Source organism: Thermobia domestica, chromosome 13 (assembly GCF_964235325.1).
Source record: "Thermobia domestica chromosome 13, izTheDome1.hap1.1, whole genome shotgun sequence".
In the NCBI taxonomy this organism is placed as follows: Eukaryota; Metazoa; Arthropoda; class Insecta; order Zygentoma; family Lepismatidae; genus Thermobia; species Thermobia domestica.
Genome location: NC_137466.1, coordinates 11,058,380 through 11,085,577, shown reverse-complemented (window position 1 = coordinate 11,085,577; position 27,198 = coordinate 11,058,380). Strand labels below are relative to the sequence as shown.

General features: G+C 36.9%; 2 protein-coding genes across 7 annotated transcripts in view; one reads left to right on the top strand and one right to left on the bottom strand.

The window, feature by feature from the left end:
- Positions 1–7,887, top strand: part of Fancm (FA complementation group M) — a 255,915-nt gene extending 248,028 nt beyond the window's left edge. For all 6 annotated transcript variants that reach the window (XM_081735480.1, XM_081735483.1, XM_081735478.1 and 3 more), the window contains 2 exons: positions 4,146–4,240; positions 5,964–7,887. In XM_081735480.1, the coding sequence (XP_081591606.1) occupies positions 4,146–4,240; positions 5,964–6,075 (207 nt within the window). In that variant the 3' untranslated portion in view covers positions 6,076–7,887. The remainder of the gene's footprint in view (positions 1–4,145; positions 4,241–5,963) is intronic.
- Positions 7,888–19,478: 11,591 nt separating this feature from the next.
- Positions 19,479–27,198, bottom strand: part of LOC145668016 (uncharacterized) — a 47,174-nt gene continuing 39,454 nt past the window's right edge. Inside the window, exon 3 of the mRNA XM_081735477.1 lies at positions 19,479–22,261. Coding sequence (XP_081591603.1) covers positions 21,906–22,261 — 356 coding nt within the window. The 3' untranslated portion in view covers positions 19,479–21,905. The remainder of the gene's footprint in view (positions 22,262–27,198) is intronic.

The window sequence follows — 27,198 nt, the reverse complement described above, 5'->3', positions numbered from 1 at the left end:
TACCAGTTCGAAGTAGCGATACCGTTGTTTTCCACAGTTTCTCACTGTCTCCCTTAAAATTCCCACGTGTACCTGTACATAATGACATCAAGTGCATCAGCGAGACATCATGTGATTATACGCAAAAACACCGCTTAAAGGCGTCATAAATTTACAGCTTGGTTTTGTGAATAAGCATTGGATTCGATCATTTTCACCATTTTAGTGTGTGATCAGAATCCACGCAGCAGCTAACTGCTGACGAAAATGGACCTGTTTGCGTAGTTTTAAAAAATGCTACTTTTATCGGGTGGCGACTGCAGGCCGTTCACAACGCAAGAGTTATTTACTGTTGGTTTGGGTAGGTATTTATTTAGTATTAGGGATATTAAGTCTCTGGTAATGCTTCTCAAAGAAGAAATCAAATGTAACTGTAAATTTGTCATCACTATTTGTGATGGTACTATAATTTCAATCTGAGTTTATGATTTCTAGTAATTTATTCTGAATGCGTACCTTGTACTTCAATGAGTACATATAGAAAGTAATTAATCATCGGTGTGTGTGTGTATAAGAAGGATGTGGCAGGAACAAAGGAATCTCAAAGTGGAAATGGAAATTGAGTTACTAACCAAAAAGGAGTGAGAAAAAATGATCACACGTATTTAAAAGTATACTTTAAGAACTTTAGCTGAATGCTTATGCAATAGGAAAAATAGGAAGTAGGAAGAAAAATAAAGGAAATTAAAGAACAGAGAAGTACTTGTAAAACATTCAGATGAGCTCTATATGGGAATTCCATGTAGTGATTTTGTTCGATGACATTTTGCCATTTTTCCTTCAACACCATAATTCATCGTTACAGAACTTCTGTGGTTCCTGGTCAAATATTTTGACATGTAGTTTTCACGGGCCTTTTTTTGAAACTAATTTAACCTATTTAGAGAGTTCTGAAGAGACCGAAATAAATTATAGTCTGACGGTACCAGGTCCGACCTGTACAATGAATACATTAAAACCTTCCACTCAACCTCGTAAGAAATATATGTGGTCTGGTGTTGTCACCGTGGTATACGACACCCTATCTGTTAACAAATTTCGACCGTCTCTTTTGAATTGCTAGGTGCATTCGCGCTGATTGTCGACAGCATATGTTCGAGTCTATCGATGTTCTCGGCGGCAGCAGTTGTGATACATGAAGCCCTTCCAATCCCACTAAACGCATAACCTTCCTAGATGTCAATGTGGAATTTGCTACAGATTGTGGAGTTTCTTTCTCTTCGCACATTGTTGTAAGTTATCCACGTTTCATCACTCAACCTCTTCAGAAATGGCTATAAGTTCGATTTCATAGAAATTCATAGATAGAAATTCGATCAGGTAAATATTTTTGAGTCAGATCATGTGGCACCCAAAAGTCTAGCTTCTTTCTGTAGCGAACCTACTCCAAATGATCTAACACTGTTTGGTAATGCGTGTTTAGATCATTGGTGAGGACATGGCAGCGTACATGCCGATCTTGCTCAGCTCTTGCTAGAATAGCATCCACTTTTGTTGTGATTGATCGCTTACTGCGAGGAACATCTTGGACATCAAAATTTCCAGAAGAAAAGTGATTGAACAAGCTTTTGATAACTTGTCTTCCCCATGAACAATACAAATATCTTCACGTGTCTCTGCAGCATTTGTACCTTTATCGAAATAAAATCGTCAAATGTAGTGCAGCTTAGCGAAATGTTCACTCATTTTCACGGCGCAATATTTTATGTCTGATTATTTTAATTGCAACACTTGCACGTCTGCTAACTTCAACTGTCAGCTCACGTTAGGTCTGACCTGCTGCGAGTCATGTACCCTGACATTTGGGACACTAACAGAATCTCGTGTTGAAAAGGCTCAATACATTTTAGGTCTGATATATATACCATATAAAATCACAGAGAACAGTGGCAGTGTAATGTTAGTGTATTTATGTAGTACGCACTATAGATGAGTCCTTACGTATACGAACTGTGTATCCAGTGGATCTATATGTGCTTCATCATGTTGTACACAGATGTATGTGTCTCGTGTTCTCCTTAACAGCTTGTGGAACATGTCAGGAGTTTGAAAGGCTTTCTCACACTTACGCGCAAATCTTCATCCATTCTGTACTGATGATGAGACATGAGATTTGATTACTTCTCACAGTGAGTTGTCTGGTATTGTAAGGTTCCGTACTTCGAGGGGGCCATTCCAATGGGAATGGAGATGGAGAACCACGCTCAATCTAACTACCTGGGAATCGTTGATTAAGCAAATCACGCACCTGAATAACAAAATAGGCTGGAGCATCGTCCTGCTATATGCACAGAATCCATTATTCTCTTCTCTTGCAGCTGAGATATTAACCACGTTTGGCGACACTGCACTGACCTTATTCTCTGTGTTACTCAAAACTACGGATACACGGACTTCTTGGAAACTCCGTGTGTATATATACAGTATATGTAGAGTATTTAAAAAAAAAAAAAAAAATCCACGTAGTGGCGTGCGCGCTTCTACACCTTTCGTTTCGAGATGTGAAAAAAAGAAAAAATAAGGTTCATTTACTGATTTTTTTTCCTCTTGTAGCTTACAAATTGTGCTTGCTACAGTTAAACGGAACGTAACACCAGGTCAAATGTAGGAATCCGAACTGAGTTTAAACTGGGAACAAACCATAGTGAAACGGGGAGAAGAATATGCCATGCATTAGGTAGAAACGTGATAAGTGAGCAAACAGTACAACGGTGATTTAACGAATGTAAAGACAGGCAATGTGTTCTTCCAGATCACTGTTCACAAACCATAAAGACCGGGGTACTCAAGACAACTATTAGGCCAATAGTGACCAAAATATGAGGCATTTAATTGTAATGTAGAAATTATTCGCCAGCATTTCCACCAGCTTGGAAAAAGGTGAGAGTATTGGTTCCTGCGGTTTAGAAAGCGACACTATCAAATCTATGTTTCTTTGTTGTCTCTTCAAGAAAAAGTTCGTTTCTGATAAAGTCTAGATGTGCGGTGAGAAATGAGCTCTGTACAATTCCCATCATCGTCTAGATGTGCGGTGAGAAATGAGCTCTGTACAATTCCCATCATCGTTGGTTGACACCTCATGAGCCTATGCACCCCAGACAACTGCATAAACAGGAGATTATTCTCTGCGTTTGGTGGATTGGTTGTTGTGTCGTGCATCTTTGACCAGGCAGCCAATGCAACTGTGTACTCCGACCAATAGAAACGTGCCCATGAAAAAAATAAAAACATAGTATTAAATGTTTGTGAATTGCATATGCGTTATTCTGTTTCAGAACAACGCGAAATCCTGTTTGCTGAGGTTACCCTTGCCACCATTCCGCGAATGGGTTGGGAAAGATTAATACATCCCCCATATTTCATGGACTTGCATCGTCGGACTACCGTTTCTCTAATTCTTTAGAAAAGCCATCTATCTAGACGATTCCAAACCTTCACCGAGGTTACCCGTGGAGTGAACGACTTCTTTCGTTGACGTTCCGTTGAGATTCTTTGAATCTATAATTTGCTCGAGCGTTGGAGACAGGTTCTTTCAGTTTGTTGAGATTTATTTCTGAGGTTTGTCTTATTTTATGCTATCGCCTTTCCCTAAAAAGTACAACAGAACTTTTTTGGGTGTCTAATATATGTAGTATCACCAAGAAGGTGATATAGGTACTCTTCTTTACGTAATCATGAACCCCAATTGATGTATTTCTCCCAGCAGTGGACCACTGTCCTGATACCCTACTTGTAAAGTCACTGTTTTGAGTGTTAAGGAAAGCTTCACGTCAGAAATCACATAATCGTTTCGGAAACGCCTACTATGAAGCATAGATTTCAATTGGAGCAAGAGGAAGAAGTCATTGAGTGCCAGGCTGATTAGATTTACTGTAAATATGTTAAGCTAGATCACCCAGAAAATTGTCTATCTTTCGTTGAGTTGCTGAATTTCCTAGCACCATATTTTACGAGTTTTGATTACAGAGTAAAGTATGCAGTGTTGTTTTGTTACATAAAACAAAAAAGTATTATAGCAGTTATTCTAATAAAACACTTAGTAAAAGCATGCCTTTGATTTCTGTATGTTCTTTTCTTTCATTTGTAATATATCTGTTTCTTTTCAGAGAATAAAATTTTACTCCAATTTACCAGGTGTAAATACAGCTATTGCTATAAAATTATGTCAGCGATTTCCGTCCATTAAGGAATTTTTAAAATGGTAAGTTCATAGCATGTTGTAGAAGTGATCATAGCAAGAAGTAGTAAGAATTTTCTAAGCTCCAAATTTTCTAAAAATATTACATTTTTAATTTTATACTATTAGAGAGATTAAAAATAGTGTCAAAAGTGGTATGTAGGTAACCCAAGGATCGATCTGGTCCGCTAAAAACTTATTTGGGTGGGGATCGAACCAGGGACCCCATGCACTGGAGGTAAGCGCTCTACCACTGAGCCACCATGTAGAGACTTTTAAAGTTTAAATAAAGTAAAATAATCGTAAAATAAGGGCGAATGAATTGTTCCATTTTAATATTCGGGAAAGTGTTTTTCAAATAAAAGTAAAAATTTAAGCAATACCAAGAATTAGAAGAGAACGACTGTAAATACTAATAAACCATCAGAATAATCAAAGGAAATGACAAGAGTATTTTTTTTTTTTTTATGAAGTTACTATTTAAATCATCTTTACTGGAATGTTCGTGTGGGTTAACAGGAGAATATAATTAAAATTGAATCGTAAACTTAATAACCACAATAGGAAATCTTGTTAAATTTTAAACATTAAAATTTTACTTTGCTATATTGCAGATGATCTCAGTAATCCAGATTCATTTATTAATTTACGAGGGGGATCCAAAACAACGGACTGAAAGCGCGCGGCCGTTCCTAGGCGTAGTAGAGAGTTCTTCCACTAGGTAGGTCTAGTAGAGACCTTCTCAAATCAGTTACCTAAGCGGCGTCTGCGTAGGAGTTTGATGTATTGATTGTAGTGTTGTTTTCTCAGCCGTTCTCGTTTGCCGTCTGCGAAATCGTTATGAGATTTAAAGAAACAAAAACTATGTTTAAAATACTTACTTCTTCCTTGCAACGGAAGCTTACTAAATGCTTTAACAGGCTTTCGAAGGATGCTATCAGCGCACATAAGTTTTCGAGTGGTTTGAACGCTTTAAACATTATGAGATCAAAGTTGAAAATCATGCTCATTTTGGGCGATCTTCATCATCTCGAAACGACGAAAAGATTAAAAAAATCCGCCCAAAAAATCAACAAGGATCGTTGTTTCATGATCGAGGAAATTTCAGAACAGACAGGAGTGAGTTGGAGCTCGTGCCAGCGGATTTTCAACGAGGATTTGCAAAAGAGACGCGTTGCCGATAAGTTTGTTCGTCGCTTGCTCACACAGGATCTGGAAATTTGGGCTCTCGCGAGTAGACTATCGTTCCCTATCCTCCGTATATGACAGGCCTAGCCCCGTGAGACTTTTCTATTCCTGAGAATGAAAAATCTAAAAGGGAGGAGTTTTGATAATGTGGAGGGTGTAGGGCACTGGACAATATCAAAGTTGAAGAGTTCCAGAGATGGTTCAAACAGCAAGAAAAAAGACTGGAGAATTGCGTCGCATCTAATGGAGATTACTTTGAAGGTGACTGAAAGTATTTTGCAAAAAGCATAATAAATTACTGTTTTAGAACAAAGGTCCGGTTTTTTTGGGTCCTTCCTCGTGTGTATATATAGCGAGAGAGAGAGAGAGAGATAGTATAATACAAACCTACAAAATAGCAATGTAAGATTTTGACTCAACATCATACGCATTAATTTATTGCATATCTGCTCTTTGTACTGATACCTTTCGTCCTGTACTTACACAAATATATTGTTTTTTATTTATTTATTTAGTTAGGGTCAATATGTAGAAGTAACCTCTTTCTTTCGTTTTTCAGTTACAACACATCACAAATTCAGTCTTGCACTGGATTGAGTTTAGATGCAGCGATGAAAATTCAGTGCATTCTCAGGTCTATTCTGTGCCATGCATTAAACACAAATTCGTAGTATATATTGCTTGTGTTATTCTTCCTCGATGTTATGCTTGCTACCAGTCAAACATGGAATCACTAAAGATATTCAAAACCTGTCTATAATGGAAACGCACAGACAGTTCACAATTTACTTCCAACATGCGTACATTTCCGCTGATGAATTACAATAGTTGGAAGATCATGGAACTATGAAATCGTGCTGAAGACAGGTTTTCGTAAATACAGGATGTATTGCAAATCAGTATCATTGTATTCTAAATTGAAAGGACTGTTTTATTTGTACAAATGTAAAGATGTACTTTAAAAAGACAGTAACATAGCAATATAAATTATGTAATTTTTAATCTGTATTTATTTATTTTTGTTGAGAAATGTATTATATTTATTATATTTTAAATAATCTACTTCTGTATAATGCTTTCTTTGTAAATGTATTGTTATGATCTAATTACTTTTGTTGATTTGTTTCAATGTTTAATTTGAAACTATTGCTGAAATTAAGGCCAATATTTAGAAATTTTGTATACTTCATAAGAAACCTCATAATTTATTTTGATTACATTGAATATGATGTTACTTTGTTTTTGTTTTCATTATCAGTCGGCCTTCATGATACTCAGTGATGCAGTTTTGTTTTCAAAATGTACTTTTCAATAAAAGACTGTTTATTCTTCACAAATGATAAGCCAGTTGTTCCAAATTACTATTTATAAATTAATAAGTAAAAAAGAAAAAAATGTATGCTATATGATGACGTGATATGCTATACGTATTACATGATATGCAATAAAAGTAATAGACATAGAAATAAGTGCAGTGACAAACACAAACAGCATATTATATGTACGAAGGACTAATTTTATTCATCTTAAGTCGAAACGAACAGTTAAAGATGTATCATGTTTATTCGCATAATAGTCGCACTTTAAGTTTGAAAAACATTCGCCAAAAAATTTCTCCGCGTAAGAGTCGCATGAGTCCGAGCAAAGAACTTTTTGTGTTTAGAGATACGTAACATCGTGACATATCTGTCAACAGAGATCAGGCACCTACTCCCACCCTCCATTCTGTGCGCTTCCTCCAAGTATGACTCATACCAGTATGGCACCTGTTTACAACCATTTCGTCTGCTCTGACATTCCTTCGTATTGCCTCGAGGGTTTCAAACATTTGGTTGTGATTCCAAAAATCACTTCCTGACTGGCAGACAGCTTCTGGCGCCAAAGCGATACAAACTACCTTCGTTGCTACGCGACTCTCATTTTCAGTTGCTTGACGTTCAATATTACGGTAGTTGAAAGAAAGCGTGGCCTGGCCATTACGTGTTGGAATGCGACTTAGGGGAGCGGAGGCTATATTTTATTTTTTATGTTGACTCAATACTATATGTATCAAAATTCGAAATTGTTTTGATTGTAGTGATAATTGAATGGCATCTTTCCTCACGTAATAGTCGCAGTTAGTTTTCACATTAAAAATTTGTACAAAAAGTGCGACTATTACTCGAGTAAACACAGTACTATCCTAAAACTTCAAAAGTCAGTTTATGAGTGTACTTTCACTGTACAATTTCATTTTTGATACTTTTTTAACTTGTATGAAATGAAATTCAAATTCTTGCCAGAGTAGATGAAAATGACTGTGATATTCTATGTGATAGAGGGCTGGTGTTTATTTTATGTATTTTTGTATTTGCATATTACTTCAATCATGCTCTGTATGTTTTCACTAAATCTACAAATGTAGCTTTCTACGTGTTCATTGAAGACCTTTAAAACAAATGAAGAATTATTATATTTAAATAAAATTATTTTTAAAAGGGAAATATGTAAAACAATATTTTATTTCTATCATTGTCTTATCTCATGCTTTGATATTCTATTTCCACCAGCAAGTAGAAGAAATGAGTCACAGCATACTTCGAAATTAAATTTAAAAACCGCCGAGTAAAAACTGATAAAAAAAATGATATTGTAACTCTTACTGGAACTGTTCTTTGCCTCTTTTTTTAATGTCAGTCCTGTTAAAAGAACCCAGTTCACAGTTTTGCAACTACACATCATCTTGTTCACCTCAACCATAGGTTGGTGGGCAACATGGAAATTTTAAAACTTGGGAGAGCTGTTTTATACTTCGATAAGGTATCTTCTTCGTAACTGCATCTAGATATTCTGTCCTTGGTCTTCCTCTTCCTGATTTTCCTTCTGCCTTTCCCTCTGTCAGCACGGTGATCCACTCGGAGTGCCGAAGGTGGCCAAACATGCTGTTTCTTCTCTTTCCTATTATCTTCATGATCTGTCGTCCTTCATTAGCTTCCTTTAGTACGTCTTCCTTTTGCTTTCACAGCCACACATAGAAAACGTTAATAAGTACTTTACTTCATCTTAAAATCTCAGTTCACCAAAGAAGACTTCAATTTGTTTGATTTAATTACTTATTTGAATAAGAGGATAGAGTTTTGAAAGAAAGGTCAGTGGCTACTTGATTTTTAACAAGACTGTACATAATAGTTTTATCCATCCGGACATTTCATTACTTTCCTTAGTTTCTTTTACCCTACTTCTCATCATCTCTATCTTAACGAAAAAGCTAAGAGTACGTCATATATTTAGTATATGCTATTAAGTTTGCAATATTTCAATAATTAAGAGTACAATTTTATAAACATTTTACTCTGAGCAATACAAGTACATATATATCGCGTGTTCTACAAATGGCGCCCATGGACTAAAGAGGATTATTCTACAAGTCAAAGCGAATATATATATATATATATATATATATATATATATATATATATATATATATAATTGTATACTTTCGTGTTCTCGTCTGGAGACGCGAATTGCACTATGTAGCAACGTCGCAGATGAAGAACCTCAGAGAAGGTCTACCAGTCCATCAAATAGTTACATCAATTCTTTCCAGATGGCAGTTAAAGTCAACAGACGTAGACACTAGCACCGTCACTGTAACTGCTTAATGAATTCGAGGCCCAATGCTAATAGTTCCATGTGAATGTGCGACATTGCCGTGAAATTTTGATTTTCCATAGCGGTTGAAGGAGTCCCCGGAGGATATATCATTATAGTATTTACGCTTTATTTTGACCTGAATAATAGCGCTCTGTTGTCCGTGGGCGCCATTTTTAGAACACCCGAATGGGAAAGCATGTGTTTACAATCTAAAATGTTGGCATTTTCGAAATTGAACCAACACCCTGGTTTGGGCCTACACTGCTAAAGCGCCCAATGATGATGAAAAATGCAATGTTGGCACGTCGTTGTTAGACAACAATGTAGGAAAAAGTGTGTAGTTTAAAGTATCCTGGACCAAGAAGAATACAATTGATGGCTACAATGAAAGATATGAAGAAGGATCACACGCGACGTCAATCCAAGGCAGTGGTGTCACCATCAGAAGGGGGGGGGGCAGATATGAAAAAGAAAATGAATTGAATTTATTCACGGCATTAATGGCTTAGTGATATCACCGAAACGAGACAAGAGGATACTTGAATAAAATTAGAAAGGGTTTAAAAGTCAAAACTCAAAAATCAGAGAAAAATCGATAAACATGAGTTATCGCAATACAAAGTTAAACGACTACTGCGACCATGTGAGTGCTTTAAAATAGAAGCAAAACTTTTAATCTACAAGCCCTTTACAAACATATTCTGCTTGGTACTAAGACAACTTTGAGAGATACAACTCAATTCCACATCCTTTCTCATTATTCAATTCTTGTGTCGTCTAGAAACAGAAGTGCAAGTATCATCACATTTCCAGACGATTGGAACGAGACAATTTAATTATCACCTACCCCGTCGAAGGTGTAGGGGTAGCGTGCTTACCTGCCACACGGCATTTGTGTAGGTCGAACGTGGGCACGAATCCTGCTCGACCGGCCATCCTGATTGAGGTTTTCCCTGGTTTGCCCCTGGTGCATGTCGGGATAATCCCTTCTCTGAGGCCAGGGCCACTTCCTTCTCCAGTCTTGACTCACCTAAAGGGCTGATATGACATCGAAGTGGAGGTTCTAATCTCTCCTTGTGTCCTTTCCTTGAACAAATAAATAAATAAAGTTTGTAATCTGCTGAGCATCATCTTCATGTGCAGGTCCCTTCTCAGCTCGTAAAATTGTTGCCTGGTCTCATTTCGTCGAATGGTTGTCTAATCTCGTGTCTCTGGAAAGTATGGGTTTTCGAAACAAGACGAGACACGAGAATTGTCTGGTCTCGTGAGCAATACTACTTATGCCATTGGAAAGGAATTAAAAATTTAGAAGCCAGCCCCTGGAGATGTACCATCCCAGCATTCAGTTGATGGGTGAAAATGGCATATTTTTCTTGGTCCTTTAACACATGACTGAGATAAAGGGAATGCAACTCACGCAAGGAGTACCAGTACTCATTATCTACTTGTTAAATAAATGAAAGAACATTAAAAGGGTACTGGCCCAGGAAACACTGTTTCGCAATTTAATAGGAGGCTGAATTCACCTCAGGGTCGCCAGAAATGGGAGCGTGTAAAATATAAACCAATGTCCTGACTGAGTTTTGAACCATGACCGCCTGAATAGCCTGTATCGTAGTCAGAACCCGTTACCGACTGAGCTACGGCGAACTGTATAGGAACTGGGAAATAGTCGAAATGAAATAAATGAAGATAGGAAAGGGAAGTGCCTGAATTGGGACACAATAAGTCTTCGAATGTGCGTTATTTGATGGGAAATTCCGATAGACAGAAGCAGGAGGGGAGGAAACTGTCAAATATTGCAAAAGGCGTCGCTCAGTGATGTGCTAAAATTAGCATAATGTAATGACACTCCTGTTTTGCCCGAGTGTCAGTGTTTCACGTAATCAAGCACAAGCAACACATCACTCATCTTTCACTTCTCGTTTAGCTCTGTTTGTGCCGTTGTGTGTTGAATTAGTGTTGCATTCAAGTGGTGTGTTGAATTGGTGTCCATACATATCCATGTATATGAATAGTGACTACGTATTCACCTGCAAGCAAAGCAGAAATGGCCCTTCTTCACGCATCCGGTTTGAGTCTATGTGCGGCTACGAAACAGTTTCATCACCACCATCCAAAGTTTCCATTGCCATCGCATACAATGATTGGCAAGTTACTGACAAGCTTCAAGGAGACGGGCAGTGTCTTGGACCGACCACGCTTTTACAGACCGTGATCCGTAACCGATGGTGACATACGTGCTGACATTCTGGCTAAAGTTACATGTAGTCCAAAGGGGTTGATACGAAAGGTGGGCCAATCAAATGTCTGTCCAAAGAATCCTGCACAAGCATCATTTTCATCCTTTCAAGGTATATTTCGTGCAGGAGTTGCATGGGAATGCACACAACACGAACAACCTACCTACGGATAACATCATGTTTTCGGGTGAGACCATGTTTTATCTTAATGGAACTGTTAACAGACAAGTGCGTGTATTGGGCACACAGCAACCCTCATGTTACCAAAGTTGCCCATCATGTTGATCCTCATATAAATGTGTGGGGTGCAATTCACGGTAGTATTCTTGTGGATCCTGTGTTCCTAGAGGACAGATCAACAGGTGAAACCTATCAAAACCTGCTCTAAGCAATATTGGAATCTTATTTGGACAACTTGCTTCCCAGAAAACGCTAGTACTTTTACTTTCAACATGATGATTAGTGCCTAAACAGTCGATACTTGCTGAAAGTTATTTTCCCTTTAAAAAGCCGAAATGTTGAAGAGCTGAACAATGACAGACTGGGGTCGTCCTGAAATGGAGGCCGTTTGTACGGAAACGAGACCACATTTGAACTGACGATTCAAGTGCTTCACAACATCATACGATGGGGCTGCTTCTCCGTAAGTCTGTTTCATCTCCTCAAAGTTCCCGTAGATGTGCGGCCTCTCAAGTATAGAAGTTTGATCACCGCTCAAGATTCAATTTGATCCATCTTTACACTTTTGTTCAGTTTAGTGCCTTTTAACACAGAAATCATTAGGAGTTCAAAGATGAAATTTTCCTCACAACCTATAGGGACATGTATCAATACACATGTAAAGATTTCTGTATTCTACATGCAACTAATTCAGGGGAAATCTTTAATGAATGAAATTGAGCATACTTGTCCTATGTAAATGGGAAACATATGATCCATTTTCGATTCGCTGTTGACATCGTTCTCTTCGCAAACACCGACACAGGTCTACAGATTATGATAGAAGAACTTAATTTGAAGAGCAAAGAAGTCGGGCTGAAAATCACTCTGGAAAAGACTGAGTTCTGAAAACTGAAAAGTAATATTCAACAAGGTCGCAAGGAGGTCAAGTATTAGAATTGAAAATATGGAACTAGAAGTCTATCTCAGCAGATGGTACTCATAGATGGCAACGTTAAAGAAGAAATTAACAGCTGTATTAATTGGACTGGAGTGCATTCAGAAGAAACAGCTTCATATTGAAAAGTCAAATACTAGTATGTCTAATGCTTACAATTTTCAGCGAATGTATTCTGCCTATTTTAACATTTGGATCGAAGACAAGCACCAATAAAATCAGATATTTATCGTCTGCAGACTACGCAACGAAACTCGGAGAGATGTATGCTTAGGGATCATCCGCAAAGATAGGAAGTGGATCAGGTGAATCAGTAGTGACGGATATTATCAAGAAAATAAAGGCACTGAAGTACGTAGATTAGACGTATTACAAGAAGAAATGATGACCGATGGACAAAAAAAAATTCTTGACTAAATACCGAGAGACAAAAGCGACGTTTGTCCTCATACAAGTTAGTGTGAGGAAATTAACAAGTACTGTGTAGTAACCCAAAAAATATAAAGGTAACCAACAAAATTATGTCACTTTTTCACCCACCACCTTCGAACATCGATATGTCACTTAAGACGTACCTGCAAGATCAAAAATAGTCCCCATCAGAATTCACGACCTTCTTCCAACGTTCTGGAAGGCCATGAACTCCATCGTGGTAGAGCTTGTTGGGCCGTGAAACGAAGAAGGTATCAAGTGCATTTTGCACCTCTACTAGGGATTTGAACTGGTGTCCTCTAAGGCGATTGTCCAAGGAATGGAACAGGTGATAATTGGACGGTGCAATGTCCGGGGAGTATGGTGGATGCAATAGTGTTTTCCATCCAAGGCGTAGAATGGTGACCCGGGTCACCCTAGTCACGTGGGGCTTAGCGTTGTCCTGTAACAGGAGGACCCCTTTGCAATTCAGAAGTTCTGGTTCCAGAGTTTTGAGTTTTTCTTGCACACGGCTCAACTGCTGACAGTACACAGTTGCATTGATGTTCTGACCAGTTGGTAGCAGTTCTCGATGCAGGATGCCACGAGTAGTCCACCAAACACACAGAACAGCAGGGCCTTCTGATACAGTGCTGGTTTCGGCTGTTTTGGAACCGGTTCATGGGATGTTAAACCAATGATGACGGCGCCGTGGAGCTTCGTACAGGATCCACCTCTCATCACATGTCAACACCTTGTCCAGAAACGGCTCCTTCCTCAAACGAGACAGCAAAAAAACACACATGTCTGCTCGCGTTACCTTCTGGCCCGGAGTCAAACTATGTGGGACCCATCGATCCAACTTGTAATGCTTCCCAAGTTGATGGAGGTGCTGCCGAATGTTTTCTCTACTCACACTGAATTGTAGTCCCAGTTCCTCACATGTCTGGCCACTTCCCAGGTAGCACCGGACCTCATTTATGACGTCTCCTGAAGGTCATGAAATAACGTCATATGGTACAACATAATGTCACCAAATATCACGTTATCTGGACGTCATTTATGGGGATTTAGGTACGTCTGACATGACGTCATAATGCAGCAAATATCACGTTGTTTAGACGTCATTAAACGACGACATTTGGTACGATTGTGGTACCATTAACGAACTAACTTTTTTTGATAAGTTTTTAGTCATTTTAGACATACCCTGAGATGTCTTTGTGGTCATGGGGTCTAACTCTGCTCCAATGTATTTTCACACAAAAATTCCAACAAAACTGAGTTCCACAAAAGGCTCTGTACGAGCTGTGCAAATTTCATTAAATCGGTAATGCGGACTTTTCTATTCCAGACGTGAAATAGGTATGGCGAACCAGCTATCTACATCCTTCTCGTAATGTACCCTAACACTAAAATCACTACCTGGTTGTAGCGCGTTTACATTCTAGTCATCATAAATGAGGCAAACCACCACTTGTACTTGAACTCACGGAAGGATATATATTCATATTATCTTCAAGGGTACGATTGCCCATTTCTTCATTACAGACATGGCCTACAGAAATGTATTAATAGCTTACCAGTAACTTGAACCAGTAGCTCATAACAACTCTATTGCTAGTATTATATAGATAGCTAATATATATTAGTTACCTGTCTGGCATCGTAACTTCTTTACTGCAAACAATTTCCACGTTTTTTCATTTGAAGGTTCACTGTTTTGTATAGTTGTTTCGAATTTCGATGATGACTTGTAAGGCGGCCAGAATGCTTCCAATTTTCACAGCGTTAACTGCAATCAGATTGCTGTCTCCTATACGTGCCTCTTCTTCAACTACAGCATACATGTTTCTTCAAATTAAAATAAATACAGTAACTTTTCATAAGAATTCAATGACAACAAAAACACACAACATGCAAACAAACACGACCGTTCCAATGCCGGGCACCAAGCTGGACTTTTGCACATGTGTTTCATTAATTAGTTTGGTCCCTCTTATGACATCACTTCTGTCAATATTATGGTTCGTATAGTGTACGTTTATTTTTGGTCGCACTTTTGATGTAATTTTTGTCTCTATTATAATCTGTACAGTTTACGTTCATTTTTTGTCTTATGGTTAACGCCATATTTGGTGCGCACAAATAACGTCACCATATCTTGCAAGGCGTCATTTCCACAAACGACCCTTTAATAAAACGTACAGTGTACGTCAGTGTGCTATCTGGGTTCGCCTCAATTGCTCCATGAAGATCTTCATTTTGTACATGTGTTGGTCTTCCGGTACATGGTGCGTCACCGTTCTTAAACTTCATAAACCACCGCTGCACTGTCCGCGTAGTCACGACACACTCACCAAAGGCCTGACATATCTTCCGCCTCGCTCCAGCGGCGTTTGACCCCAGTTTGATCTCGTACAGCGTATGCACTCTTATGATGCTCTGTGAGAGGTCCCATGTTCACTCTGTCCTTATACAAGTTCACGGTGTAAATGAACTGCCACAAGCAGGTAGTATGTTGGATATACCCACACCAACAACTGATCTTCGCCTTATCTCCATTCGCATTCAACTCACGGTGTGAGGGCCAATTGAACACAGACCTCCACAAAAAGCGGCAGAATTGTCTTGGTTATCTTCATAGATTTTTGTGGAGAACAGTTGGAAAGACCTTCAAATGGCAGTGGATTAATAATGGTCGATTATGATATATATGAGGATGTCAAAATATGATATGTCACTCTTTGGTCATTTTCTGGTGTTTGCTCCGGTAGTTGATCGATGGAAAAAGTTATATAAAAATTTCCTATGTAGCAATTTATATTTTGTTTCCACCAGTGAACTTACAATATTTTAAATTTAATTCAGAAGTAATTTACTGTCCTGTAAAAATGTCCGAATCGTATTTTGCCATCATAACAGAGAAACGTCTGAACCGTTTTATATTGCATTTTGAGCATTTTTAATGCGTATCATGAACTATGTTTTTACCATTCATTTTGATTAAAATGCATGCTCTGAAGGAAGGAGACACAAGATTCAATATTTATATAAGAGAATGGCAAAACATAATAAGTACATATTTACAGCGGACCACATTGAAACTTTTTCAACTCAATTTAACCTTCCTCTATTGCGCACTGTGACGCCATAAACGTACACTTGAGTCGCGTTCAACTCATGTGGTTCAAATTAAAACAAAAACTAATTTGAAACAATAGAAGGTTTAAAGAGAACTTATATATTTTAATAACATATGGTAGATATAATAAACTCTGCTTTCTTGAAAGTATGAAAGACATACACTATACTATTAAAAAATAGTCTGCGCAAATTGAAATGCCTATAAAAACACTATTTTTGCCTTCTGGGCATTTTGACATACAGCTTTTGTGGGAAAAATTGTAGAATCGCAATCAATACTTTTTAAGATTTTTTGTCACACACCAATCCATTTATGGAACAGCACGCAAAGAAAAGTAACATTTGGGAGGAATCCGACCTGAACAATATTATTTGAAGGTAAAAAGTACTTTTAGCTTACTGGTGAAAAAGAAATCTACTTTTACGATAGGAAATTTTTAAGTAATCCATAATCAACCTTCTCCAGCATATACGTATATCTCAATGTGACCAACTATCGGAGCGGAAAATCAGAAATTGGCCAAAAAGTGATATCATGTTTCGCCATCACTTTTAGATGATTTAATTCATAATGTTGAAATTTATTTTCTCGTAAGATTGACATATGTAGACTGAATATAAAATCCGTGCTAGGTGTCAAAAATGGAAAAGTGAGGTTAATGTCAAAATGTGTGTTATGTGCCTAACACTGGTCAGTTAAAATCGGGTTATCTAGTATTCACTGTGGAAGTAGTTCAAATAATCGTCAGAGGAATGCACGTGGGCCTATGTGCAGTGGTGCTATTCATCCGGTTCGCAAGAACCGGTTGTTAAAACATTTCGAGTTCGGAGAACCGTTTGTTATACCAAATCATAAACTCTCTCTCTCTCACACACACACACATACATAGCTGGAAGGAAGAGCATGTTGGATACAATTTTTTTACAATCAAAAACAATTGTCCTATTTAAAGACTTTTGCTTTGTTCTGTACATACCGGAAGATTAATGATGGGATGGGGGAAAGATACATTTTATTTTAAGTGTCTTTGTTTCTAGAAATTCTTATAGCTACAGGGTTAAAGATATGATCTCTCACAAGGTACATTCGCAAGTCTCCCCTCGCGATTCGTGTAAAATTGATTCAAATGCAAAGTTTTCCGAGGCCCAATGTATATTGTGCTAATTTTAGCGGCCCATACTGGTAATATGTATATGTATGGATCTTCATAAATTCAAAATTCAATCATAAACTACTATAACGCACAGACACAAAATTAAGTGCTTTTAGTTTCTTTAGATGTAACTGGACATGAATGTGGGCATATGTAAAACAAATTGGATCAAGTACTGCTTTTCCGACACATGCTACACACTCCGGTCGCCATTGTGGATCCGTCATATTGAATTTAACTTTCGGTTTTTCATATAGGAATAGGTACCAGTGATACATCAAATTCATCTACAATTTTCTCGGAAATTCACTAGTGTAGTGAATATTACCATAGCTTGTATCATTTGTAAGGTATTAGTTGTTAAAGTGAATTTCCGCCCATAGACATTGCAGAGTAATATCAGTGACGCTTACGCTTTCCATGTTGACAAATCTAAACAATTGCTAACTGGAAAAATACTGTAGGTAGGTATAAACAAACTCTTTACAACATTGGTGTCATAATATTATTACATTTCTGTGAATGATTGTTATTACTTCCATGTTATACTATAACAAAGAAGTATTTTATTACGGTCGAAATGCCTAATGTAAATCCAGATACCGACCAGATTTGGGAGAAGACCTTTTCCATATTGACGTCTGTGTGTCTTCATGTAGGCCTATGTACGTTCAGAGAATATTTCGTCAACGATAAATCACGTAAAAGATTACATATACACACGGGGCCCTGCACAACTTCCTAAGTTATTTGGTTTAATATTCATGGAGTGCCTGACATTTTACATGCTATACCTTGCAAACGGTACATATCATGTTTTCCCATCTTAGCATAGTGTTTTATTCAAGACTGTGTTTCCTAGGAGCCTGCTGGAGAAAAATCACAAAAACTCCATGTGTTTTTGTCTAGTGTGTTAAAAAACAAGTTTTTTTCCGACGAACTTTGTATCAAAATGCAAAATGCTTGCTCAGGAATTGCTGTAAAACTCAAAATTACTTCAAAATCGAAACAACCATAGGTTACTGACATTAAACATTAATGTTCGATGCTTTGTGCTTGTCTTAGGACATTTTTTTTTCTTTCGGAATTTATTTTAAAGTACATAAAGGTTTTAGTTTATGTACGAGGAGGGACCCAAAAGAAAGCGGACTGAAAGAGCGCTGCCGTTCCTATGCGTAGTAGAGAGTTCTCCTGCTAGATGGGTCTAGTAGAGACCTTCCCAGATCAGTTGGCCAAGCGGCGTCTGAGTAGGAGGTTAACGTTTGATCGTATTATTGTTTTTCTCAACTGTTCTCCGCCTGCGAAATCGTTATGACAGATTCAAAGGAACAAGGAGAGTGTTTGCTTCCTACTTGGAAAATCGGAAACAAAAACTTACCAAATGCTTCAACAGGCTTTCAACAAGGATACTATGAACCGCACACAATTTTTTGAGTGGTTTGGGCGCTTTAAGTATGGTGAGATGAGTGTTGAAGATCATGCTCGTTCTGGGTGCTCTTCATCATTTCGAAACGACGAAAACATCGAACAAATCTGCCCCAAAATCAGCGAGGATCGTCGTTTCATGATCGATGATATTTCAGAACAGGCTGGAGTGAGTTGGAGCTCGTGCCAGCGTGAGGTTTTGCAAATGAGACATGTTGCCGCTAAGTTTGTTTCTCGCCTGCTCACACAGGATCAAATCATTCGTCTGAATTTGAGCCAGGACTTGAAAAATAAGATTGAAAGTGATCCAAACTTTTTGACTAACATGATGACATTTTCCGAGAATTAACCAAATTCTAAAAGGAAAATGTTTTGATGGTGTAGAGGCTGTAAAAAGAACTTCGCAGAGAGCATTGGACGATATAAAAGTTTCAGAGTTCCAGAGGTGCTTCAAACAGTGGGAAAGAAGATGGGAGAAATGAATTGCATTTAACAGAGAGTACTTTGAAGGAGACTGAAAGAATTTTGTAAAAAATGTAATAAAATTTTTTCTTTAGAACGAAAGTCCGGTTTCTTTTGGGTCCTCCCTCGTATTAGCAGGTTTACTGAGATACTTAGTATGTTTCTTTTACCTAAACAGTTATCAATAATTATTCCAAGATGTTAGTGTTGTCTACTTTGAAGACTATTTATTTATTTATTATTTAATTTTTAAACATACACCATTATTGTTGAAGCATCTAATTTATTTCTTTAACCTCAAAACGATGAAACTAAGATTTTTCTTCCATATAATTTCAAAGGTTTTTTATATAACCACAAAATAACCACATTCAAATTGTCTTGTAATTTATTTACTTACACACAGTCATCCTTGCCTTCCTGAAAATACATTAAAGACAAAAAGTCTTGTTCTGGATTCTTAAATGATAACTCAGTATGTATTACTCAAATTGTATTATACTTTATTGAGACAGAAGAAGTATATATCGACTGTTGAAGCAATTAATCGCATAAACGAAACTGCAAGATATTGTTCATTTTCTGAAAAATCGTAAATCTAGTGAGATTGCTTTGTTTAGTTATAAAACTACCAGGAAAAAATTGAGATCATATACAAGAAACATATTTTATTAGAGAGCACTCATTTCTTTTCATGTATTCCTGTAACGACCATTTCTTCAAGTGACACTGTTCGTAGCAATCTTTTATTTGAGTGTAACTAATTCATACGCAATCAGAGTTCATTTTATTATCTTTATGAAATTTTAAAATAAAAAGTAATTTATGGAGGGAAAATATTAATTACCTTATGAACCAATATTGTTTACAAAACACACTTTAGTACAGGTGTTGTTTTACCTGTAATCAGGATTCAGTTATTTTAGTGAGAAAAGATCTTTAGCTTCAGGAGTATGTAAGAATAAGAAGGCGCTTTTTCTTCAAAAACCTCATCTGCTCTCCCTGTGAAGTTCGTAGACAGACTGAAATTATTCGAGACAAAAAGAATCTGAACTCCATTGCAGGAATACTTGCAGGTGAAAAACACTCGTCTACCAGCAAAAAGTAATTATAAAATCATTCTTAACTAAAGCTCTGTAACAGATGATTAGTATACAAAAACTTAATTGTAAAAAATGATTATAAACAAAATTTCGATAAAGTTCTCAATCATAAGGTACTTACAATGATTAAATATTTAATTGCAATACAAAGACTTGATAAATAAGTAAAGACTTAGAATGTAGTTATGAACTACACAATATTTCGAATACATTGGAAGAAGTTATAGAGTCAATTTTAATGTAGCTGAGGTGCGAAATCCTGGAGGATGAAGGGGAATTCCCCCACATAATATTTCTGGAAGAATATTCCCCCTCACTAAATAACAGTGGGAGATGAATAAAATTATACTTCGTCTAAAACTTGCAAATTAATTACAGTATTTCATATATAGGACTAATTAACATGTATTTCACATATAGACCTAATTAATGGGTGAACTAGTAATTAGCGGAATATCTAATCTTACATAGTATAGTGATTATGGATGTTCAATTATGTGAACTCTCCATGGCCAAACATTCCAGTGCGAAAATTCTTTTTTCACTTGTCTGCTCCCTCCACTTCGACTGTTATGATTTCGCACCCTGCTGACGCCCGATATCAAAGTTTCGTCATGGACTTCAATGAAAAGTATAATCTAGAGCAACGGATCGTGCAAGTTAATTTCAACTCTCAATTTATGTCGACTTTAGTTGTAGCAGTTATGTACGGATTACATCTATAAAATAAATACGTGGCGTGTAGCATCTTGCTATAGCATCTAGCTATATAGGATTTGAATCAACGGGGGATGAACGAGATTTCCTCTGGCGTCAAGTAATTTCCGTGGGTCGTCAAAGGAGAATTTCTACCTTGCTAGGAAATATTTTCCTCACATTTCACCTGTATACAGTTCACATTACTGTGTTTATACTCCTATACAAATGATGGGAACAATAATGCAATTTGTTGTTTCACAAATACAAACACACTACTTGTTAAAAAGCAAATGATACAAATGATTTCCAGAGTGTGAAACAAGTTTTCATAATTACTAACACTCTTAGCAAGCTTCAGAATTGAATCAAAGAAAAATAATGACATTTCTAATATTTATCACTGATTATACTTAAATGACTTTCATGTCGAACTCTTGCAGTAGAGTAGATACGAACTGCGCATCTTTCTGCAATACATGGCCCCCATAGATTCATGCCCAACTTAACCCCTTTCTGCATGATTTATTTCTTTGAGCGAAAAAAAATAATCAGTATTGGAAATTCTCATATGGGAACTTGAAAAATGAATTAAAACTTGAATTTTAGATTTTTCACTTAATTCCGACGAGAAATAAGTAAGTGCCGTATATGGAACACTTACAACTCACAAAGAACATGCCAGATGACACAAAGATCTCTTATTCATACACGTCAGTATTTCACACAGCAGACAAAACAGTCTTTGATAAATCACAAAAAAGCTAAAGTGAAAAAAGGGCATGTGCCATATATGGCACGGCATGCGGTAAGGGGTTAAGAGTCTATACAAAGTCATTCGCCACATCAAGCCAAACTTCATGTAAAGTTACATAGCAGTTACATCAATTAATCCGTATATATCCACATAAAAAGTTAACTCGAATCCTGGATGTAGGCCTCTTTTATCAAAACAACTTGCGGTAGAAAAATTAGATACAGAAAAATATTCCTATCTGAAAAATACAATATTGCTTTATATACAACTATAATATCTTGTATATTAATACGAATATAAAGCAATTAGGTAATTAACTCAACCAAAACAACAAAATAGTTCAATACGCTTTGTTACGAAGAGGCACATGACCCACTGCTACTGCCATCTGTATTCCTTTCATTTGCTTCCTTTGCAATCCGCAATTTCGCTTGAAGATCTATTTCTGTCAGATTAGGATATTTCCGCAGTTGCTCTCCAATATCTGGTCGCAAATGATACGCAAGACCAAGCACCCAGTCTTGACATTTTTTCACAGCTGGTTTATAAAGTTCGCCATTGTATTTGTTCTTCTCTACCAATTGTCTTATTTTCTTGGGGGAAAGCAATTCGTATCCAAGTTCGTAATATGAACCACACATTTCTTCTTCATCCTCTGGAAGTTCTTTTCTGAAGCGTGGAGCAATACTATCATCATCTGTTCGCATTCCTGTACAAGAGATAAAAATATGTGTGTTTATTGAGATTCAACATCAAATAAATATTTATATTAAAGACTCTACGGTTATATACGTAAGGAAATTACATGTATAGTCGTTAACCCTTTTCCAGGCCGTGGGAAGATATCTTCCCAAAATCATAGTGTCAAAAGTGCATTATTTAGGTTGGTGGGAATAGCATTTCCCACTTGGTTATCGTGCAGTAAAGCAGGTCGAAAATGACTATTTCGGAGAACAAATGCCTGCTTCTGCTGACGTGATTAGCACACACGTTAGTGCGCACCATCTGGCGTGTAAATAGTAAGCACTTTTTATTTATTTCTGTTTCCATACAATTCGATCCATACCCATTAGCATCGGGAGGGGAGTGCAAGAGGGGGCATTTGCCCTCCCCTGGAAATTAAAATACCCCTAATGTTATGCAATTTGAGGCACTTTCGAGACAAAATTGCCTATTTTCAGGAGTTTTGCCCCTCCGGAAAAAATCCTGCCGGCGCCCAGGTCCATACCATTCGCTTTCCATGTGCGTTCTTGTTTTCTAAAAAGAAATTAACATAAAATACCGAAAATAGTAATTTTGGTGAGGTATCCAGGGGCGGCGCCAAGGGATTCAGGGGGGAAGTGGCCCCAGATCTTCCCTTGTCCTCCCTTGTGTCTCCACAAAGTTTTATTATTGTAATTATTATTGCACATATTGTACCAATATTGCCCATTTTTTATATATTTTGTTTGATTTACCCCCATTCCAAGCTTGTCTTTCCCAGGGCCATCGCAACTCTGAGAACCTAGCGGCGAACCTGTTTCTTTTTGGCAATTCGTGGATGGCCAGCATGCAGTTTTCATGCAATGCAGGCAGTATTGCAATGCACCCAGCATGCAATATAAAAAAATATTCATTCTTCTACTATCGAAAAAAAAACGCTTTAAATTAGGCTCGTGGGAAGAATACTTCCCACCCCATAATCTATGGGAAATACATAGAATAAATGGAATCCACCAACATAATTATTCATATTCTTCTGGTGGAGATCTTATTTTAATAGACATAACACAGCATCATATCTACAAAAAAAAAAAAAAGCCCGGAAAAGGGTTAATGGGGTGAAAAAGTGTGATTCGGGTAAAGAGCTTGTGAAAGACCACACCATTAAACAGATAAACGCTTTATGACGAACAATTTTTATTGGAACAGAATTCTATATTCTTAAGATGAAAATACTGCAACCTCAACAATACTGATCATTCTTCTTTCAAACGAACAGAGATTTCTTTTTCGTCATAAATACTATTTTGTTACTTTTGAGACCCTCACTTTCCTATAAAAATATGACTGGAGATATGTATGTTCACTTAATATTAATGCTTAAATTATTTATTTGTTTTTGGGTATAATGTTCCACAATTATGCTCCGAGGCAAAGGGAGACTGTAATGGTTAAAATGAATGAAATGATGGAATCAAGAATGTGGAAGGAAACAGGAAACCCCCGACCAAACCCATGCACACGGTGTTGTCCATCTCAAAGCTCATTTGACGGAAGCTAGGATCGATCCAGGAACCTATGTACTAGAAGTGATGGCTCTACTACTGGGCCACCGTGGTCCACCTGAGTTGATAGTTGTATATAAATGTTTGTGAACTCTTTTGTAGGAATGCCAATGATATTTAGTTACCCCTCGTTTTTAGAAAGAATCATAGTCTTCCCAATAATATAAAGATTCAATGTGTCCTAAGTGACACGTAGGCTACAACTATTGCTCTGCTTTTGGCCGGGAAGTTGCTTCTGACTAAATAAGACTTATTCATGTGCAGGGCAGTGAAACAAAAAGAATAATAGTAAGAAAAGATCTGTTCTTTGTCCATGAAGCAAGTCTCTAATCATAAAGCAGAGTAGCTGTGTTGCCATGTTAAATCTTTTAATCCTTGGCCACTAAAATGGTTGAACTCATCACAGAAAACAAAATCAAAATCACGTAGATTAACGGAAGAAAGCCAATAACGATCATGGACGAAATTGAAAATTTAGAGGGAAAAGAAAAGATAGACATTATCCTCGTTCAGGAACCTTACACCAAAAATAATAAACTAACAATAATGTGATTAATGGAAGTTAGCTGTGCGGGAAAGGAAGTTACTTGTAATCATAAAAAATAACGCAAGTGGAAAACCAAGCATGGGAGAGAAAGCAAAGGAAAACCCTACAAACAGGAACAGGAATTTCAAAATATTAAATTTAATACAATTCAAAATCCATGAACAGTCATCATGAGTGGGAAGTTACAAAATCATAAATTGCTGGTGCTGGTTTAGTCTGGACACTAAACCTTTTTTAAAACAAACTTAACAAAAATTTATGAAATGTAAAAATGACGAAACAGTAACTTGTATGGATACAAATGCTAAATTATCAAACTGGAACAGTAGGATTACGGATAAATAAGAACAAACTAGAAGAGATGGTTACACAAAATGAATTAATCGTTTTGAACGAAGAAGGACACCCGCCAACATTTAAAAACACGCAAGACGCGAAATCTAATATACATATGACATTAGCAACATTACAACTAAGCAATAAAGTATCTGGAGAATTCTACACGTGTCCATCTTAGGTGGCTGTTGGGTTGTAATTCTTAAACTGCCGAGTATTACTTAATAAACTGATTTACTTAGACAAGCGACTACTATTGAATGTAAAAACCTTTATCCTCTTTCTAAATACGTTTAATATTCAATACTTCAGATATCTATCTGTATCAGGGCCATTCCACGCGAAAGTGAGCCTGAACCCAAATTTTCGAAAACTGTTAAAATCAATGCATTTTTACGTATATATGAAGTAAATAGAACGAAATTTACTTTTTCACAAAGAAAAACTTATTTATACTTAGAATTCACGTAAAATTTTAAGTCTGAGTTGTGAATTTGTAACATGTCAGCTGCGAGGAAATTTTTTATTCTTGTTATCGGCAACATTTTACGGTATATTGTGCATGTTTGGCTGAAGTAACTTCGAGCTATTCAAGATGCTTCTTTTTGCTACAAGCTGCAGTTGAAATAGTGTTTACAGGATAAAAATTGTTTATAATATCATTAAAGATATAAACGTCAACTTGAGTGTCCTGCCCGTGACAGAAAACTACCAAAAGTTATTGTACTGAATTACTAAATTTGTGAATGTGGTTCGTACTTAGTAGAAGTAACAATTTTCACGTGTACTTCACATTTACCAAATTTTGGACTAATGCTAACAATATATTTCGATTTATTTCAACTTGAAAACTTGTCCTGCCCGTGACAGTGGGCATGCCACTGGTGGGATAGTTTGTGTACATTGGTTATTCACGATAGAAAATTATTCCATGTGTACTAAAATAAAGTTTTCTAAGCATGAACATTACTTACTTAAATAGAGGATTATGTATTACCGTCAGTATGATGTTTTAACTTAAAATAAATATAATATAAATATTATCATTAGTGTCACCTTTCTGTTCGTTTCAAGGGAGCAGTAGATGGGATTGAAGTACGTACAAAACGGCCAGTATGGAACTTTGTGAAACAAAACAAAGTAATTGTAGAATGTGCTCCTAATTTCGTAGCAGCTTTAAACTCTTCGTTTCAAAATATGTCTGTTTTACTACTATCATTAGCAGAAATTGAAAAAAAAAAAAAAAAAAAAACACGTTTTGAATAAAAGACGGGAAAATGCTCTTGTCAATTGAATGTCCCCAATCAAAACAGTTATTCCTGCAATTTGACAGTGAAAATTTGGTAGTTCGTCGAACTTTTAAATTAGAGCTTCATCCGTATAAAATCTTTAAATTTCTAACATACTTTTATTGAGATTCTGAAAATGGTGACTCCAAAAGCCATGAAGGTATCCTGAGGGACGACTTACAAGGCTTGTGCATGTTAACAAGGCTTGTGTTAGACCAGCTGTTGAAGATATAACACAATAAACATTTTTGTTGATGGAATTTTTCTCTAGTGGACAGAAAAAGAAAACATAGACATGCAACTATCGCACAAAGCCCAGTGGAAGAGGACGAAGTCGTCAAGGAAATTCGTATGAAGACCGTAAGCGATTGCGTTAAAATTTGAAGACTGTTGAAGATGTGTCTTACGTGCATTTCGATCAAATAATACATTTGATGCCAGCAGTGCTGTGCCCCGGGGGGAGGAGGGGGGCAAGCGTGGTTACGGCCCCGGGCGTCAAAGTAAGGGGGCGCAAAATTCAGGAGGAGAAAATAATATATATATATATATATATATATATATATATATATATATATATATATATATATATATATGGAAGGAAAACAGTATTAAAAAGTGCTCAAAATCAAGGAAAAGCAGAGTTTATTTTTGAAAATTTTCTTACGCATCGCGCCAACCATGGTGACGCTTTGCGGCTGGTCTGTTGATCTCACTCATATTTACGGGGACAGCGTCGAGATGCGTCGTATACTCTCGCCCCGGGCGCTGATTTTCCACGGCACGGGCACTGGATACCAGCACCTATTTTATATACTGTTAGACAGTGTTTTGTACGAATTTCCCTATAAGGTGGGTGTAAATGGGCAAATAAAATCATTTCCTAAAGTGTAGGTGGTGAGAAATAAGTGTACGGCATATTATTATTTTTATGTGGTAAAAGCGAGCCTCAACTAAAGTAAATATAATTATTTATGTAAAATGCTATAATAGAACAGCAGAAATTAACTTATTTTCCATTTTATTTCATTTTTGAAATAATTCTTATTGAGATGTTGTGTGTTGATTCATACGGTGTCCTGCCCGTGACAACCATGTGTCCTGCCCGTGACACAGTAAAGTTTAGTTTATTCATTAAATAAATATTTGGCAAATTTCTATTATGTGAAGTTTGTTTAAAAATTTCATCATTTATACATTTCCGATTAAA